Genomic DNA, 16,804 nt, shown 5'->3' with positions numbered 1-16,804 from the left:
TTTTTTCTTTTGATCTATTTCTACTCTCTCTAATTTTTAGTTGTCCACTTTCAAAACTGTTAATTAATTGTATGAAATCAAAAAATTAGCCTATCACCGTTATCAATTCATCCATCTAATGTGTAATATCAACCGAACAGAAAACAGCAAAGCACAGAACAGAAAACTCTGTTTTGAATAAACAGAAAAGAAAACTCTTCACTGTTATATATTAATTATGTATATCGAATTCTAAAGTTAATATTCTTATCACAATTAACTCTAGGATAGTGATTATATAAAAGGAAGAACAAAGAAAAGAAAGGAAAAAAAACCCTTTCTATATCATCCAACACCTCTAATCTACTTCCTTTTTAATTTCTCAACCATATATATATAGGTCTTCGGAGAGGGGCGGCATACAAATCTAAGTAATAAATAAATAAATAAAATAAATAGTCTCCATCTCCATTTCCATAACTTCTTCCTATTCTTTCTTTTACCTTTATACCAAAAACCTATCTTTCCCCACACTCTTTTTCTCCTTCTTAAGTCTATTTTCTGTATATATCTAATTTTTCCATACCTTTTGTAACTGTATACATCTCAAAATCATCATCATCAATCTGGACATAATCATTTTTAGTATCATTTTCTCTTTTATCACTGAAAACCCCAGTGGAATCATTATAAGTTGCAATATATTCATCAGCATAGTCATTAGTCAATATTTCATTATCAATAATCTTTCCCTTTCATCATCATTTTCATTAGTCTTCTTCTTCTGTTATCTTCTCCAATTTTTGTACAAGTGCTTCATTTTTTCCTTTCTCGTGTACTTCAATTCCAAAAGATCATCTGAAACCATTAAAAGTTCAACCAACTCTGCATAATCAATTTCCTCCATGACTTTAAAATCACCGTTCTCAAATTAAAAAAAAAAGATTTTTAATTTTAGCAGAATCAGTCCAATTTCAAATTTCACTCAGAGATGTCACCAGTCCTTAATAGTTACTTGTCTCCATGTCTCCAAGTCATAAATCACTAAGTTTTCACAATCTGGACAGCTGCTAACAAAAATGCCTTTAATAATTTGTAGATTTTCTTTTTCATAGTTAAAAATCCAAGTCCTTCTGTTCCTTTTGTTGTTGATATCTATTCAAGTTCATTCTTATCCAAAACAGACCAAACATTTTCTTTCAAACAATAACAAATTTAAATCTGTTTTTTAAATTTTCTCCGCTTTCAAATTTTTCAAGATCAGCAGCTAAGAAGTGTCCATAAAAATATTCAACCATTGCAGTAATTCCTCCGACCACCAGATGGTATCTTCTGCTCTGACCTCCCAGCTTTAACTTTCCTGTTTTAATTTTTCCATTGTTTTTTTAAAATCAAGTCCACTTTTCAAGTTATTTCCTCCAAATTTTATCATCCATATTTCTTACGATTCCTCCAAATCTTTTAAAACACAGTTCCAAATCTTTAGCAATTGGGCTTTAGTTGTAGATCCCTTTAATCTTGTAACTCCCTTGTATCCACATGCAAGGCAGCCGCTCCTTAATTTCCGGTCTTTTTGTTCCCCTTAAAATATTAAAATGCTTCTTTTAACTTTTCTTTTGGCAATGTCATTCACCCGCCTCAGTTTCTTCACCTATCCAGCACTTGGCTTTAGTTTGTCTTTCCCAGATGTCTCCAATCTCACAATACAATCTTTTCAAAGTGACCGCCGCAGGTGGGACAACATTTAAAACTCGTCTTCGGTTGCTGCTGTCCAAAGAGGCTGACTGGCTCCCAGGAGAGATTTGCTGTCTCCCCCAGCCCACCAGCAGGTGTTCCTCTTTTCCCCCACCCTTACATGTTGGTTCTGCCCAGGTTCTGAATGACCAGGTCTCCAAAGAGAGTAGATATCGGAATTCCCCTACGAACGAAGGGAAACTCCATGGCACCGCGGCATTGGTCACACACTTCAGATCCTGGCTCTCAGTTTAACCTTCCGTTCCAGAGTTTAGGACAAAATTCTTCCATTCTATAATTTCGGCCCTCTATTTCAAACTTTCTGGTTCTTTTGAAACCATAGTGACACAAACACAATCACCATTATCATATTTTAATGACCCCGTAACTCCTCGTGGGGTAGAATCTGGCAATTGAGTATTTACTAGCCGGATGCCCTTCCTGTCGCCAATGTGGAGTTCCCCCCCCCCCCAGCAGACATATTCTCACTGTGCTCAGAGAGAGAAATATCTGCCTCTACCTAGGATCGAACTCACAGCCTCCTGATTGTGAGGAGAGAGCTCCACCTCTACAGTTTCCTAAACGCAATGCAGGATTTTATATGATAAGGACTTGCCACAAGCCAGCTTGTTGTTTGGGGGGGAAACCTCAGGGGTGGGTGGTTTTAAGAGTGGGTTGTGACGTTTCAGCCCATGCCCTTCCTCTGTCATTTAAAGACAACAGAACACTAGTCCTCATGGTTCCAAACTTAGAATGGGATGGTTTAAGTACAGATTACAAGGTCCTTTCCAACTCTAATAATAATCTAGCCCAGGCCAAGCTACTGTATATAAACAGGGAGCAAACCTCATGCTCCCTTCTAGCATTGATGATGTTACTCAGTTGGACCATGAAATGTCTACGGCAAAACCAACAAACTCAGGGAGCACCAAGGAGCCCACAATCTTCCTCCTCTTCACAAACTCTACTCCCTTCTAACACTGATGATGTTACCTTTGGGAATTGGGTGGCGTAGAAATACAATAAATTAAATTAAATTAAATTTCATTACAAAGCTGGGTCAGAGAGCACCAAGGACCTGACAGTTCTGTCCTGAGAAGCAAATATGTTCTTCCATGGCTCAAGGTTAACTGCAAATAATATCCCTGGCCAAAGGGCAGCAGGCATGGTCTATGTCCATAATGGCGAACCTATGGCACAGGTGGCACATGGATAAGGTGACCAGATTATAACTTCGGTAAAGCAGGACACCATTGAGGGGGGGGGGGAAAGAAGATGGACGACTGAAAAATCTTGAAAAAAATTATCTCAGCATTTGTTTTTGTATATTGTTTCCCAGTCCGGGGCCTTTTATTGCAGTAGAAACCCTCCAATCTCTCTCTCTCTCTCCCCCTCTCTGTTGGGCATGCGCAAAACAGCCCATAGCCTGGACTTAATTCGCTCTGGACTGCCCAGAGAGAATAAAGCATTTCCTTTCTCTGGGCGCCGGTAGGAAGAAGCTTCTCCCAGCGCCCAGAAAAAGGAAACACTTTATTCACTCTGGGCAGTCCAGAGAAAGGAAAATCGGGACTTTTTAAAAACCCTGCAGGATGCAGGACAAATTATTTAACAGCGGGACTGTCCCACCAAACCAGGGACGTCTGTTCACCTTACACACGGAACATATCTGAAGCCACGCAAAGTGTTACACTAAGTCATTTCCAGCACATACGCTCACACTTGCTAGCTGATTTTCGGCCTTCCAGAGGGCAGGGGGGACTCATTTTTGCCTTTTCCAGGCTTCAGGAAAGCCTCCTGAAGCCTGGGGAAGGCAAAAAACGGAACAACAGGCCTATCAAAAGTTCAGAAACAAACTTCCGGTAGGCCCGTTGGGCCCATTTTTTGCCATCCATAGGCTCCGGAGGCTTAAGTGAAGTCTGTGTGTACACGCAGGGGGGGAATCACAGGAGAGGTTGTGCATGCATGCACGGGGGAGGGCATGCATGTATGTGTTATTGCAGGCACGCGCACCCTTTTGGCACTCGAGCAAAAAAAGAGGTTTGCCATCACATGTAGTCACCCAGACAGAAACAAAAGCTGGAGGACGTATAGAATTGGGGTATTTCCTTCCTTCTCTCCAGCACCTTAGAAGCAGGGGTGGGCAGCAGGGGGACGGGGTGGTACGCAGTTCCACCGGCGGAAATGAAGCTGTGTGCCCAGCTCCAGCTGACTATCCCCCCCTCTCCCATCCTCCTCCTCTTCCTCGGAAAGTGGCAGGGAGACTAGCACCGGCAGGAGTGGCAGGGGGCCCTTTTCCTCCCACCTCTTTTCTCAACAGCTGATCGGCACCTGTTCACCCAGCTACCCAGCCTGAGGCAAAGGGCGACCCAGGAAGGAGAGCGCGCGAAACGCAAAGCAAACTGTCACGCCAGAGAGCGACACTGGTGACGTTGTTAGTCGAGGACTTAACAGTTCACTTGAACAATGGTGATCGTTCAAGCCACTCCCACCTGGTCACAAGGCCAGTAAGCCACTCCTACCCAGTCACATGACCATCAAGCCACACCCACAAATAAGCCACACCCACAGTGTGGCAGTAAAAATTTTGGCTGCCTATTACTGCTTAGGAGGCTCCGGAAGTGGCACAGGAACTGCTTTAAATTGACCACGAGGCCTCCAAAATTCCCAAGCAAGATCCATTCCTGGCTCCTCCCTGGCACAGCTGACCGCTTGGCGTTGCCACTCACATTCTGCCATGATCTTGGCTTGCGAACAGCTGAAATTCAGGGCATCTTGGTTTCCCCACCCAGGCCAGCCACCATCCCATGGGTGGCGGGCCAAAGCTGAAGATTTTCCCATCATTCCAAGCAGCCCTTGTGATGTAATGTGTGATGTCACAGACCAGGTAACAGGGCCAGCTTTTGCTGCCTGCCGTCTGGGTGGGCGCTACGATGCCCGGTATCCACAGCTGGGTGGGGAGGGTGGGACTTGGAGTCCCTGTCACCTCCCCAACTGGAGGGAGTTTGTCTTAGCTGTGAAAGAGAGATGGGGTTTTTTGGAGTGAGAATCCCAGGCTATGCTTGGAATTTACAGGGTGAGCGATAATTTTTTGGTTGTATTTATGTTTGCTGCAATGGGAATTGAACCCGTGTGTGTATGATACAAGAAAATTCAAAAATAAGATAGTACGGTTTATGTTTATGTTTGTTTATGTTTATTTAGATTTGTATGCCGCCCCTCTCCGCAGACTCGGTGTTACCTCTACTTAAGAACCTTTCTAGATAAGAACCGGGTGTTCAAGATTATTTTGCCTCTTCTTAAGAACTATTTTCTACTTAAGAACCCAAGCCCGGAAAAATTTCCCAGGAAATTTGAGAGCGGCATGAAGGCCCGGTCAGTTTCCTGCCATTCCCCTTTTAATCCCGGCCATCTCGGGCTTTTCTGGGCTGCCAGAGGAGCCTTTCGGTGGTGCTTAAGGAGGCTTTGGCAGTCCAGAGCGAACAAAGAATTTTCCTTTCTCTGGATGCTTGGAGAGGGAATAAACCTCTGCCAGGGCCCAGAGAAAAGAAATGCTCCCTTCGCTCTGGGCAGTGATTGTCCTCCTCCTCTTCTTCCTCCTCCTCCTCCTCCCACCCAAATTCCGAGCTTTTATTTCTTTCCTAATGGGTTTGCACGCATTATTTGCTTTTACATTGATTCCTATGGGAAAAATTGCTTCTACAGTACTTACAAACCTTTCTACTTAAGAACCTGGTCATGGAACGAATTAAGTTCTTAAGTAGAGGTACCCAGATCAGAGAGATGGAGACACCCAAAATGTTTACTTTTTCCTACGTGGGACCGTAATTGAGAAAATAATTGAGAAGCACTGGGCTACATGCACAGAAGGCTACAGCCATTTTTAAAGCTTCTAGTCCTCATGTTCCCCTTTCTGATTCTGATTAGCCAAAGCCACCTCGTCCTAGCAAATGGAGCATATCAACTGGGACAATTGGATGACTTCTTCTCTCCCCCATCTTCTGCCCTCGGAAAACATTAAAACAAAAATCTCCAAGTTTTTAATGCAATGTGATATTAAGTTTTATTTTGTGAGTTAAGGCACGGGTTGTACATTGACAATGGACAGCATGGAGGGAAAATCGGTTTGCAGAACATCGAAAGAGCACTTGGAAAACTTGAGAAAGTCATTACAAGCGAGGAGCTGAAAACAGAGCAAGTTTGATCATCCCACCAAGATAAAGAGTTGATTCCATCCTGTAAATCAGGGGGTCTTGAAAGTTGGCAACTTTTAAGACTTGTGGACTTCAACTCCCAGAATTCCCCAGCCAGCCGGCTGGGGAATTCTGGGAGTTGAAGTCCACAAGTCTTAAAAGTGGCCAACTTTCGAGACTCATGATGGTAAACAACAGGAACTTTAACCAAGGGATGCTACACTGCCCTAAATAACTTCACTTGCAAATACAGAAGAAACTTGACAAAGATGTTTAAACTCAATTTTTTCTTCCTCTCACCTTAAATCTATAGGCACCGAAGAAAGCCTGAATAAAGACGACTGGAATGCAGGAATAAAAATAAAGCACCCAAATGATTTCCTCACCTATGTGTCCATCCCTTTATCCCACTTTGCATTTCTGGCAATTTTAGGTTTTATTCAGTTCTGTCACTATTTGCCCTCAGCTGAAAGAAAGGGAAGGGGGGGGGTAGGAAAGACCAATGAAGCCAGAGAATTATCATGGGGAAGGAAAAATTCAGAAGAAAAAGGCACTGGTTGTGTGTAATTGGTTATCTTCCCCATTGCTTCGCTGCATTTTGTACCAAACTGAATAATTCTTTGTAGCTTGCGGGAATAAATTCCCTGCAACTTAATTTTTTTCTTTTTTCTTTGGGTGCTGATGAAAAATACAGATAACTGCTTCTTAATTTTGGCTCTATCTATTTCAAGTGGATTCTATTCTCCTAATCCTGCAAAGTAAAAAAAAAAATGCTTTTAGAGGTGAGAAAAAATGCCTCTCCAATTGCCAACTTACAGTACTAAATCAGGCCGTGTTAAATTGGGTGAAATAAGCCCCTTGGCCCAAAATTTCACTGGATCATGTTAGAAAAACCAAAGCACAGCTGGACCATCAAAAAAAAACCCCAACCCTCTTGGCTATGCATGGTCCAGCAATCTTTTGCACCAAGAATTCTATATTTATTTAAACTATTTGCAGCCATGCTTAATTCTCCTCTTTTCTGCACCCCAAAAAACCCTCTCCTTTGTACTTAACAATATTCTGAATTGCTCCCATCCTTGAAATGCTATTTCATTTCTATTTGCTCTTCCTCTGGCTTGCCCGAGGCTGAGAAAGGGCCTACAAGCCAAGTAAGAGGGACATTTTGGACCACGTGGTCCATCAGCTCGTCCGTCAACTGACGGGCCTTGGTGACTTTTTCCCGACTCTGAGCTAGGATGGATCCCGACAGATCCTGGAAAGATCCAGCGGTCATAAAGGAGGTGCGCAGCTCATCGACGCTCTGGCGGACCTGACCCGCTTTCTCTTGAAGGCCGGCTGGTAGACCTTGGAGGTTGGAGAGCAGCGTTGTTGTAGCCGACTGCAACTGTTGGGTGAGGCCGCGCGAGACCTCCAGAGCTTGGGTCTCGATCTCCTGCAATGAGGATCCAAGCGAGAGTCAGGTTAGTTATGTTCTGCTCCAGCGCCGAGCCCACCCAGAAATATGCACACACAAACTGTTTAAACCCAAGTTGTTTACTACTATTAAAACTACTAATACCGTATTTTTCGGAGTATAAGATGCACCTTTTTCCTCCCTAAAAGAGGCTGTTAATTTAGGTGCATCTTATACTCTGAATGTAGCTTTTCCCCCCAGCCATAATTAGTTGTTAACGATCTTCCCAGCTCTTACTTTGCAAGCTTTTTCATTATTACTCTCTGCAAATAATGTTTTCCAAGCCTTAAGTCTTTGCAGGATTTTTTTCCCCATTGGTCTAATTTGCTCCAAATGTTTCTTTCCAGCCCTAACCAGGTGCAAACAATTATTATTATTATTATTATTATTATTATTATTATTATTATTATTATTAATATTTATTAGATTTGTATGCCGCCCCTCTCCGAAGACTCGGGGCGGCTAACAACAATATAAAAAGACAACATAAACAAATCTAATATTAAAAACAATCTAAACAAACCCAATTTAAAAAACCACTCATACATACAAGTATACCATGTATAAATTCTATAAGCCTAGGGGGAAGAGAAATTTCAATTCCCCCGTGCCTGACGACAGAGGTGGGTTTTAAGGAGCTTGTGAAAGGCAAGGAGGGTGGGGGCAACTCTGATATCTGGGGGGAGCTGGTTCCAGAGGGTCGGGGCCACCACAGAGAAGGCTCTTCTCCTGGGCCCCGCCAAATGACATTGCTTAGTCGACGGGACCCGGAGAAGGCCAACTCTGTGGGACCTAACCGGTGACTGGGATTCGTGCGGCAGAACAATTACTTATTTACTTGCAAGTTCTTTCATTGTTACTCTATGTAAAGAATGTTTTCCAATCTCTAAATCTTTGCAGGGTTTTTTTTCATTGCTCTACTTGCGATAAATGTTTCTTTCCAGGGGCTCATGATGTTCCCAGCTCTTACCAGCTTGCAAGCTCTTTCATTCTTACTCTCTCCAAATAAGGTTTTTTTTAAAGCCCTAACTAGGGGATAAAATAATGTGCGGAAGCTGACTAGACTAAGGATGCTTAGTCCTTAGGGAAAATAATCTGCTTACTAGGTATTCATCTGGCTAGTGTCCTTAGTCTGGTCAGTTTCAGCACATTATTTTGTCCCCTGGTTAGAGCTTTAAAAAAAATCTTATTTGGAGAGAGTAACAATGAAAGAGCTTGCAAACCAGTAAGAGCTGGGAACATTGTCCTGTCGTCCAAACAATGTCATTTGGCGGGCCCCAGGGGAAGAGCCTTTTCTGTGGCGGCTCCGGCCCTCTGGAATCAACTCCCCCCGGAGATTAGAACGGCCCCCACCCTCCTTGTCTTTTGCAAATTACTCAAGACCCACCTTTATCGGCAGGCATGGGGGAACTGAGACATCCTGCCCCAGGCTTTTACATTTTATGTTTGGTATGTATGCGTTGTATGGTTTTAAATTGTTGGGGTTTTAGATATGTTTTATTTTAATATTAGATTTGTCTCACTGTTATATTGTTTTTGTATTACTGTTGTGAGCCGCCCCGAGTCTTCGGAGAGGGGCGGCATACAAATCTAAATAATAATAATAACAATAATAATAATAATAATAATAATAATAATAATAATAATAATAGTTAGAACCTGGTTAGGTCTGGAAAGAAAAATGCTGAGCAAGTAGAACAATGAAAAAAAACCTGCAAAGTCTTAGGGCTTGGAAAACATTCTTTGCAGAGAATAACAATAAAAGACCTTGCAAGCCAGTAACAGCTGGGAACATTGTTAGCACCTGGTTAGGGCTGGAAAGAAACTTACTTGGAGCAAGTTAGTGTAATGAAAAAAGCTCTGCAAAGACTCAGAGCTTGGAAAACATTCTTTGCAGGCAGTAACAATGAAGGAACCTGCAAGGTAAGAGCTGGGAAGATCGTTAGGGGAAAAAGCTTTGAAAAAAGCTACATTCAGAGTATAAGACGCACCTGAAGGTTCAGCCAATGGTGTGTCTTATACTCCGAAAATGTGGTAGATGACGCATCATCTGATCAAAGGCCCCACGCCTGGCAGAAAAACCAGGTTTTTACAGCTTTCTGGAAGGCCAGTAGGGTGGGGGCAGTACGGATCTCAGGAGGCAGCTGGTTCCAGAGAACTGGAGCCACCACAGAGAAGGCCGTCCCTCATGCCCTCGCCAACCGACACTGTTTAGCTGATGGGACCCGGAGAAGGCCGTGGGCTAGACTAGACAACCTTCGAGGTCCCAACTCTGTTATTCTGTACCTGTGGCTTGGGGGCATCCTTCTCGGTCACCTCAGGAGCCTGTTTCTTGTACAACTGCAGCCACATCTGGTGGAGCTTTTCCTGGCCACTTTGAATTTTCTGGTCGACCCCCTGTTTGACGTGCTCCATCTGAGAAGAGACAGAGGGAAGGGCTGAGTCAGCAGCTCCGGGGGAAAAAAACCGAGGGGAGAAAAAATAAACAGCCGAACCGGAACCCGAAAGAGTCTGAACCACGAGTGTCAAACTCAAGGCCCATGGCGTGCTTATTCATTTATTTATTAGACTTCTATGTTGTCCTCAGGCACAGTCATGCACATTCATTCATAATATCGGCTGGCGAGAATCTCGTCACTCATGGCCCCCATGCCCACCAGCAGAGTTGGGTCTTCAGAGCTTTTACAAAATACCAGGAGGGAGGAGGCAGTACGTATCTCCGGAGGGAGTTTGTTCCAGAGGGGCGGGGCCACCACAGAGAAGGCTCTTCCCCTAGACCCCACCGGCCAACCTTGTCTGGCCGATGGGACCTGGAGAAGGTCAACTCTTGGGACTTAACCGGCCACTGGGGTACATGAGGCAGGAGACAGACTTGAAGGTAATCGGGTTCTAAGTTTAGATCTGGCCTGTGGGGCTATCCTGGAAACAGTGAAGGACTGGCAGCCTGCGGTTGCCTCAGCCAATGAAAATTCTCTTCTTCTCTTCTCTTCTCCCCTCCCCTCCCCTACTCTATTCTATTCTATTCTATTCTATTCTATTCGATTCATAGAAACATAGAAGTCTGATGGCAGAAAAAGACCTCCTGGTCCATCTAGTCTGCCCTTATACTATTTCCTGTATTTTTATCTTAGGATGGATATATGTTTATCCCAGGCATGTTTAAATTCAGTTCCTGTGGATTTACCAACCATGTCTGCTGGAAGTTTGTTCCAAACATCTACTACTCTTTCAGTAAAATAATATTTTCTCATGTTGCTTTTGATCTTTCCCCCAACTAACTTCAGATTGTGTCCCCTTGTCTATTCTATTCTATTCTATTCTATTCTATTCTATTCTATTCTATGTAGTTTACAGAGTCAGCATATGCCCTCCAACTATCTGACTCCCCATTTTACCAATCTTGTAAGGATGGAAGGCTCAATACTTGAGCTGGTCACGATCGAAATTCTGGCAGGGGGCAGAGTTGGCCTGCAATACCGCCTCCCGACCAGCGTGCCACCAGGGCGCCGTTGTGCCACTACCACTTTCATTCCGTATCCGTTTCTGCTTACCAGTTCAATGGTCTGGTGCAGCTGGGACAGGGAATCTTGGGTGCCCTGCTTGGCCTTTTTCAGCTTGAGCAGAGAGTGTTGGAAAGCCCGGTGACGAATTTTGCTGGACAAGGACCCCAGGCGTACAAAATAACTTTTCTGCTCCTTCTGCTGCTCCACCGTGCTGATTTCGAAGCCCTCCACAGAAGTCGCCAGCTTGGCTAGAAAAAGGAGCAATAAAATTGGAGTTACCCAACACACTGAGCCAACACAAGAGGTATTTGTTCGCTCACGGTTGAACCATGGGGTTGCTTGGAGCGCTCTGACCCTGGTGGTTTTCTTGTGGATATTTCATGACCCAACTAGGGAACATGATCAGGGAATACGAGGGAGTGGGGTTAGTGGAGGAAGTGAAGGAGAAAAAGCAGTGTCTGGCCCTTAGTGCTTTCTGAGCTTGGTGGTTTTGGATGTTTCATTACCAAGCTACCATGTTTTCCCCAAAATAAGACCCTACCTAGAGATAGGTAGGGGGAAAGAGGGAGGGGGGGTTAGATAGACAGATAGACAGATAGACAGACAGACAGACAGACAGATAGATAGAGGTATGGAGAGAGAAGGGGTAAGTAGGTAGGGAGAGAGAAAGAAAGAGAGAGAGAGAGGTATGTAGATAGGAAGATAGATAGGAAGATAGATAGATAGATAGATAGATAGATAGATAGATAGATGGATGGATGGATGGATGGATGGATGGATGGATGGATGGATGGATAAATAGAAAGTTAGAGATAGGTAGGAAGAGAGAGAAAGAGAGAGATAGGTAGGTAGATAGATAGACAGACAGACAGACAGACAGACAGACAGATGTAGGTAGTCAGAGAGAGAGAGATAGGTAGATAGATAGGTAGTCTATCTACCTACCTATCTATTTTTTCTATCTTAATCTCTCTCTTTCTCTGTTAATGTATGAGCAGAGTAATCCTTGTTTAACAAGGTCATGCACACACAGAAACGTTTAGACTGAGATTAGTTGTGAATAACTACTCAGCCACACACAGATATACTAACTTGAATTAAAGTTTACTTGGAGAAATAACATATTCAGATGAACAGTCTAAAATCAAACACATAATGTCCGAATAGCAACCCAAAAATTACCAAGTACATAGTCTTTCTTACCAGCTGTCTTTGTCATAATCAGCAAACAAATATATATCGAGCCTAAACACATTTTAGCTATAATACATGACTACAATACAGAGAAAAATGCAGAGGATACATTACAGGCGAATAGCAATTAACAGTGAGTAGCCAGACAAAGAGAAACAGAGAGGGGGACTCAGAGAAATAAGCTCTAAACTCTAGCTCCCTCTTGTGGCAGTCTATAACACCTGCAGCTAATATATTGCCAGCCCAACAGTTATGGACAGAGTCCTAACAACCTCTCTCTCTCTCTTTCCCTCTCTCCCTCCCCCCCTCTCGTTTTCTTACAGACATTTCATTGCCCACCTATGGCTGGTAACATCATCAGTGCTAGAAGGAGTGTGGAGTTTCCTTTCTGTTTTATATACAGTAGCTTGCCACCAGTAACTCAGCTAACAATAGACAACAGCCTATTCAAGTGGTGGCCTTGCTGTTTACCAATATTGACAGGGCAAGCCACTTAGAAATCCCCACTCCTTTCTAGCCCAGATGGTATTACCTAGTTGGGTCATGAAAGGTCTCCAAAGAAAACCATCAAGCTCAGAGGTCGCACCAAGGACCCCACCACGTATGGCTGACCAGGGAAATTCTGAGAATTGAGGTCCACCCATTATAAGGTGGCCAAACAACAAATCAAAGAAAACTGATTGGAAAAACATATACATTCTTAATTAATTGCAAAAATATAGAATGGACAATAAAGGACAACATGATTAGTTGGTGTAGAAATTTAAATAAAGAGATAGACTTAAATACCCGGGAAAACGTATGGATGTATAATTGGAAAATAACAAAGTCAACTTCCTTTAAAGAAAATCAAATTAAGATGTTTTATAGATGGCACTTGCCGCCAAATAGAATTGCAAAAGTGTTTCAAACGAAGTCACCTAATTGTTGGAAATGCAAAATAGAAATAGGTACCTATTATCATACTTGGTGGACATGCCCAAAAGCAAAAGAATATTGGTTAAGAGAAATAACCCAGTAAGAAATCAAGAAAACACCAGAATTTTTCTTACTAGGTATATCAAATAAGAAATATAAAAAAGATAAATATTATTTACTAGTTCATATATTAGTAGCAGCTAGGATAGGTTTTGCTCAAAAATGGAAGGAATTTGAGATTCCAAAAGAAACAGACATACTTTAAAAAGTTTTAGAATGTGCTGAGCTCGACATGATGACGAGAAGGTTAAACAATCAAGAAGAATCAGAATTCTATGATATATGGCAAAAGTGTTTTTAATAGGAAAGTGAACACAAGAACAAGGGGACACAATCTGAAGTTAGTTGGGGGAAAGATCAAAGGCAACAAGAGAAAATATTATTTTACTGAAAGAGTAGTAGATCCTTGGAACAAACTTCCAGCAGACGTGGTTGGTAAATCCACAGTAACTGAATTTAAACATGCCTGGGATAAACATATATCCATTGTAAGATAAAATACAGGAAATAGTATAAGGGCAGACTAGATGGACCATGAGGTCTTTTTCTGCCGTCAGTCTTCTATGTTTCTATGTTTCTAACCTTGTTGTTATACTTACTTTAAATATATCTGAATTAGTAGTTTTATTATATTATATGGTGATTATTTACAATATAAATGTAAATTCCTTTTTTCTTCTTCTCTTTTTTTTTACTCTAGTTTGATCTAAGTCATAATTTAAGAATTTCTATATATGTTTTTATAAATTTTTAGATGTGTTTTTTCCTTTACTTACTATGTTATAATTAATGCTTTTACATACTTTATAGATGTTGTTAAACAACGATAAGATTTTTCCTTCCTTCCCCCTTTTTAATATAAAGATGACTTGTATCTTGAGAGGAGCGACTGTGGCTCCACTGTGTGTTATATGTTATGTGTGTCATGTTTGTCTATGCAAATTAATAAAAAAATATTTAAAAATAATAATAATAAGGTGGCCAGGGCTGAAAACTTTACACCTTCTCTCAAACTATTGACTCACCCAGTTCTTCTTCAGTCATGGGAAGGTAATGGTCCACGATCTCTTCAGACTTCCCAAGGGCAGCTTCCAAATTGCTGGACACCATCTGTGCCACTGAAGACTCCATCACGGTGTTGACGCCGCTGGAAACCGCCGAGCGGGTCATCTCCACACCGCTTTGGACAGCCGAACGGGTCATCTCCACACCGCCCTGGACTACTTCCTTGGTTTTGTCCACCATGCCGCTGACGGTGGAACTCACCGCCTCCTTAGCTCCGGTCACCATGTCTTTTGTGTCTGAAATGATCTAAAAGAAAAGAACAGAGTTGGAAGGGACCTTGGAACAGTAGCGGGGTGCTACTAGTAGAGATAAGGACGCCGTGGAATACTGTGTTCAGTTCTGGAGACCTCACCTACAAAAAGATATGGACAAAATTGAACGGGTCCAAAGACCGGCTACAAGAATGGTGGAAGGTCTTAAGCATAAAAACGTATCAGGAAAGACTTAATGAACTCAATCTGTATAGTCTGGAGGACAGAAGGGAAAGGGGGGACATGATAGATAGATAGATAGATAGATAGATAGATAGATAGAGGTATGGAGAGAAGGTGTAAGTAGGTAGGGAGAGAGAGAGAGAGAAAGAGAGAGAGAGAGGTAGGTAGATAGGAAGATAGATAGATAGATAGATAGATAGAAATAAGTAGGGAGAGAGAAAGAGATAGATAGATAGTTAGATAGAGGTATGGAGAGAGAAGGTGTAAGTAGGTAGGGAGAGAGAGAGAGAAAGAAAGAGAGAGAGAGAGAGGTAGGTAGATAGGAAGATAGATAGATAGATAGATAGAGATAGGTAGGGAGAGAGAAAGAGAGAGATAGGTAGGTAGATAGATAGATAGATAGATAGAGATAGGTAGGGGGAGAGAGAAAGAGATAAATAGATAGATAGATAGAGATAGGTAGGGGGAGGGAGAAAGAGATAGATAGATAGGTAGATAGATAGATAGATAGATAGATAGATAGATAAAAGATAAATAAAATAAATAAAACAAATAAAATTAGAATCCACCAATCACTTTGCCTTTTTTTCATTTTCATCCTTGGCTGGGAAGAAGCCAGAATCTAAGCAGACATTCAACAGATGAAGCTTCACATTAAAAAATATTCCCTTGTAAAATCTAATCCTACAACTATTCTGTAAAATGTAGTGTTTTCCAAATTCAACTATTGCGCTGATGCTGCAGGCAGAAATTGTTATTCCAAGCCTGAATCAAATCAATCGACTGGGTAAATTTTTGGTCTGCAAAATCTTTATAGTTTGAGTAGCCAGAAAGGAAGGAAGGTCTTTGACTACCTTATCTGTTGGCTGTTGAAGAATTGGCAATTTCTCTTCCAGCTTGTCCAAACCTTTCAAGGCGTATTCGTTGGCTGTGGAAACTGAAGAAGAAAAGGTTAGCCTGTGCACAGAGGTCAAAAAAGTCAAGATGGTGGCCATTCACCATGCATTCAAGCTTATTTATTCATTGATTCATTGATTCATTCATTCATTTATTCATTCATTCAAAGAATCAATCAAATTTCTATGCCACACTTCTACTGGGACTCAAGGTACCTCGCAGTAAACAAGTACAGAATATAAAGAAATCTAATATTAAAAATACATTAAGTGGTTGTGCTCTGCAACAAGAAAATTCTGTAAGAAAATACACAGATGACTACAGGAAATTATGCATGTAACAGTAGAATTCACACCAGAGCTGTTCCTACTGGGAATTTTTAAAAAAACATTATAACAAGTGTTGTGGTTAGCTCTGGCCCAGCCCCTGCCCCAAGGACTGTGGATGTGGGGGAGACATCCCCATGCTGCAGGCCTGTTTTGCCCCCGGTGGAATCTGCTGATGAAGGCTCCTCTGACCAAGAAGACATGAGTGACAGGGAGGAGGAGAGTGTGGCAGACTGCTCAGAAGGAGATCAATTATCTAGCTCCTCCTTGGATTCAGAACAAGAGTTAATGATACAGCCACGCATGGGGAGAGCGATGCATAGGCAACAACAACTGAGAGATTATTATCAAAGAAAATGAGGCCACCTCATTGGTCAAATCTCATGTGAGGACCCTCTGGAGCATGAGATTTTGCCAATTTCTGGCAGTTTTTTTGCTTCCGCGCATGCGCAAAAGCAACAACCCCCCCCCCGAAAATTGGCCAAATGTTATGGGCCAGAGCATCCTCGCATTTATTTATTTATTAATCAGATTTGTATGCCGCCCCTCTCCGCAGACTCAGGGCGGCTAACAGCAATAATAATACAATGTAAACAAATCTAATATTTAAGTTAATTTAAAATCCCAATTTAGAAACCAATCATACATACTGACATACCATGCATAAATTTTATAAGCCTAGGGGGAAGGGAAAGTATCAATTCCCCCATGCCTGATGACAGAGGTGGGTTTTAAGGAGCTTACGAAATGCAAGGAAGGTGGGGGCAACTCTGATATCTGGGGGGAGTTGGTTCCAAAGGGTCGGGGCTGCCACAGAGAAGGCTCTTCCCCTGGGTCCCGCCAAACGACATTGTTTAGTTGACGGGACCCTGAGAAGGCCAACTCTGTGGGACCTAACTGGTCGCTGGGATTTGTGCGGCAGAAGGCGGTCCCGGAGATATTCTGGTCCGGTGCCATGAAGGGCTTTATAGGTCATAACCAACAGGACTGGGTGGCATAGAAGTTGAATAAATAAATAATTTCCCTTGCTGCGCATACGCAAAAGCCA

At 42.4% G+C, this 16,804-nt stretch overlaps 2 protein-coding genes across 2 annotated transcripts in view; both read right to left on the bottom strand.

Moving 5' to 3' along the window:
* Positions 1-1,004, bottom strand: part of LOC139158114 (perilipin-3-like) — a 34,492-nt gene extending 33,488 nt beyond the window's left edge. The window contains exon 1 of the mRNA XM_070735566.1: positions 995-1,004. Within this exon, the coding sequence (XP_070591667.1) occupies positions 995-1,004 (10 nt within the window). The remainder of the gene's footprint in view (positions 1-994) is intronic.
* Positions 1,005-5,747: 4,743 nt separating this feature from the next.
* Positions 5,748-16,804, bottom strand: part of LOC139163445 (perilipin-3-like) — a 30,714-nt gene continuing 19,657 nt past the window's right edge. Inside the window, exons 4-8 of the mRNA XM_070744249.1 lie at positions 15,388-15,470; positions 14,060-14,345; positions 10,911-11,110; positions 9,646-9,774; positions 5,748-7,338 (exon numbers count right to left, since the gene is read on the bottom strand). Coding sequence (XP_070600350.1) covers positions 6,991-7,338; positions 9,646-9,774; positions 10,911-11,110; positions 14,060-14,345; positions 15,388-15,470 — 1,046 coding nt within the window. The 3' untranslated portion in view covers positions 5,748-6,990. The remainder of the gene's footprint in view (positions 7,339-9,645; positions 9,775-10,910; positions 11,111-14,059; positions 14,346-15,387; positions 15,471-16,804) is intronic.

Source organism: Erythrolamprus reginae, chromosome 1 (genome assembly GCF_031021105.1).
Source record: "Erythrolamprus reginae isolate rEryReg1 chromosome 1, rEryReg1.hap1, whole genome shotgun sequence".
Taxonomy (NCBI): Eukaryota; Metazoa; Chordata; class Lepidosauria; order Squamata; family Dipsadidae; genus Erythrolamprus; species Erythrolamprus reginae.
This window is presented reverse-complemented; position numbering and strand designations above follow the sequence as displayed.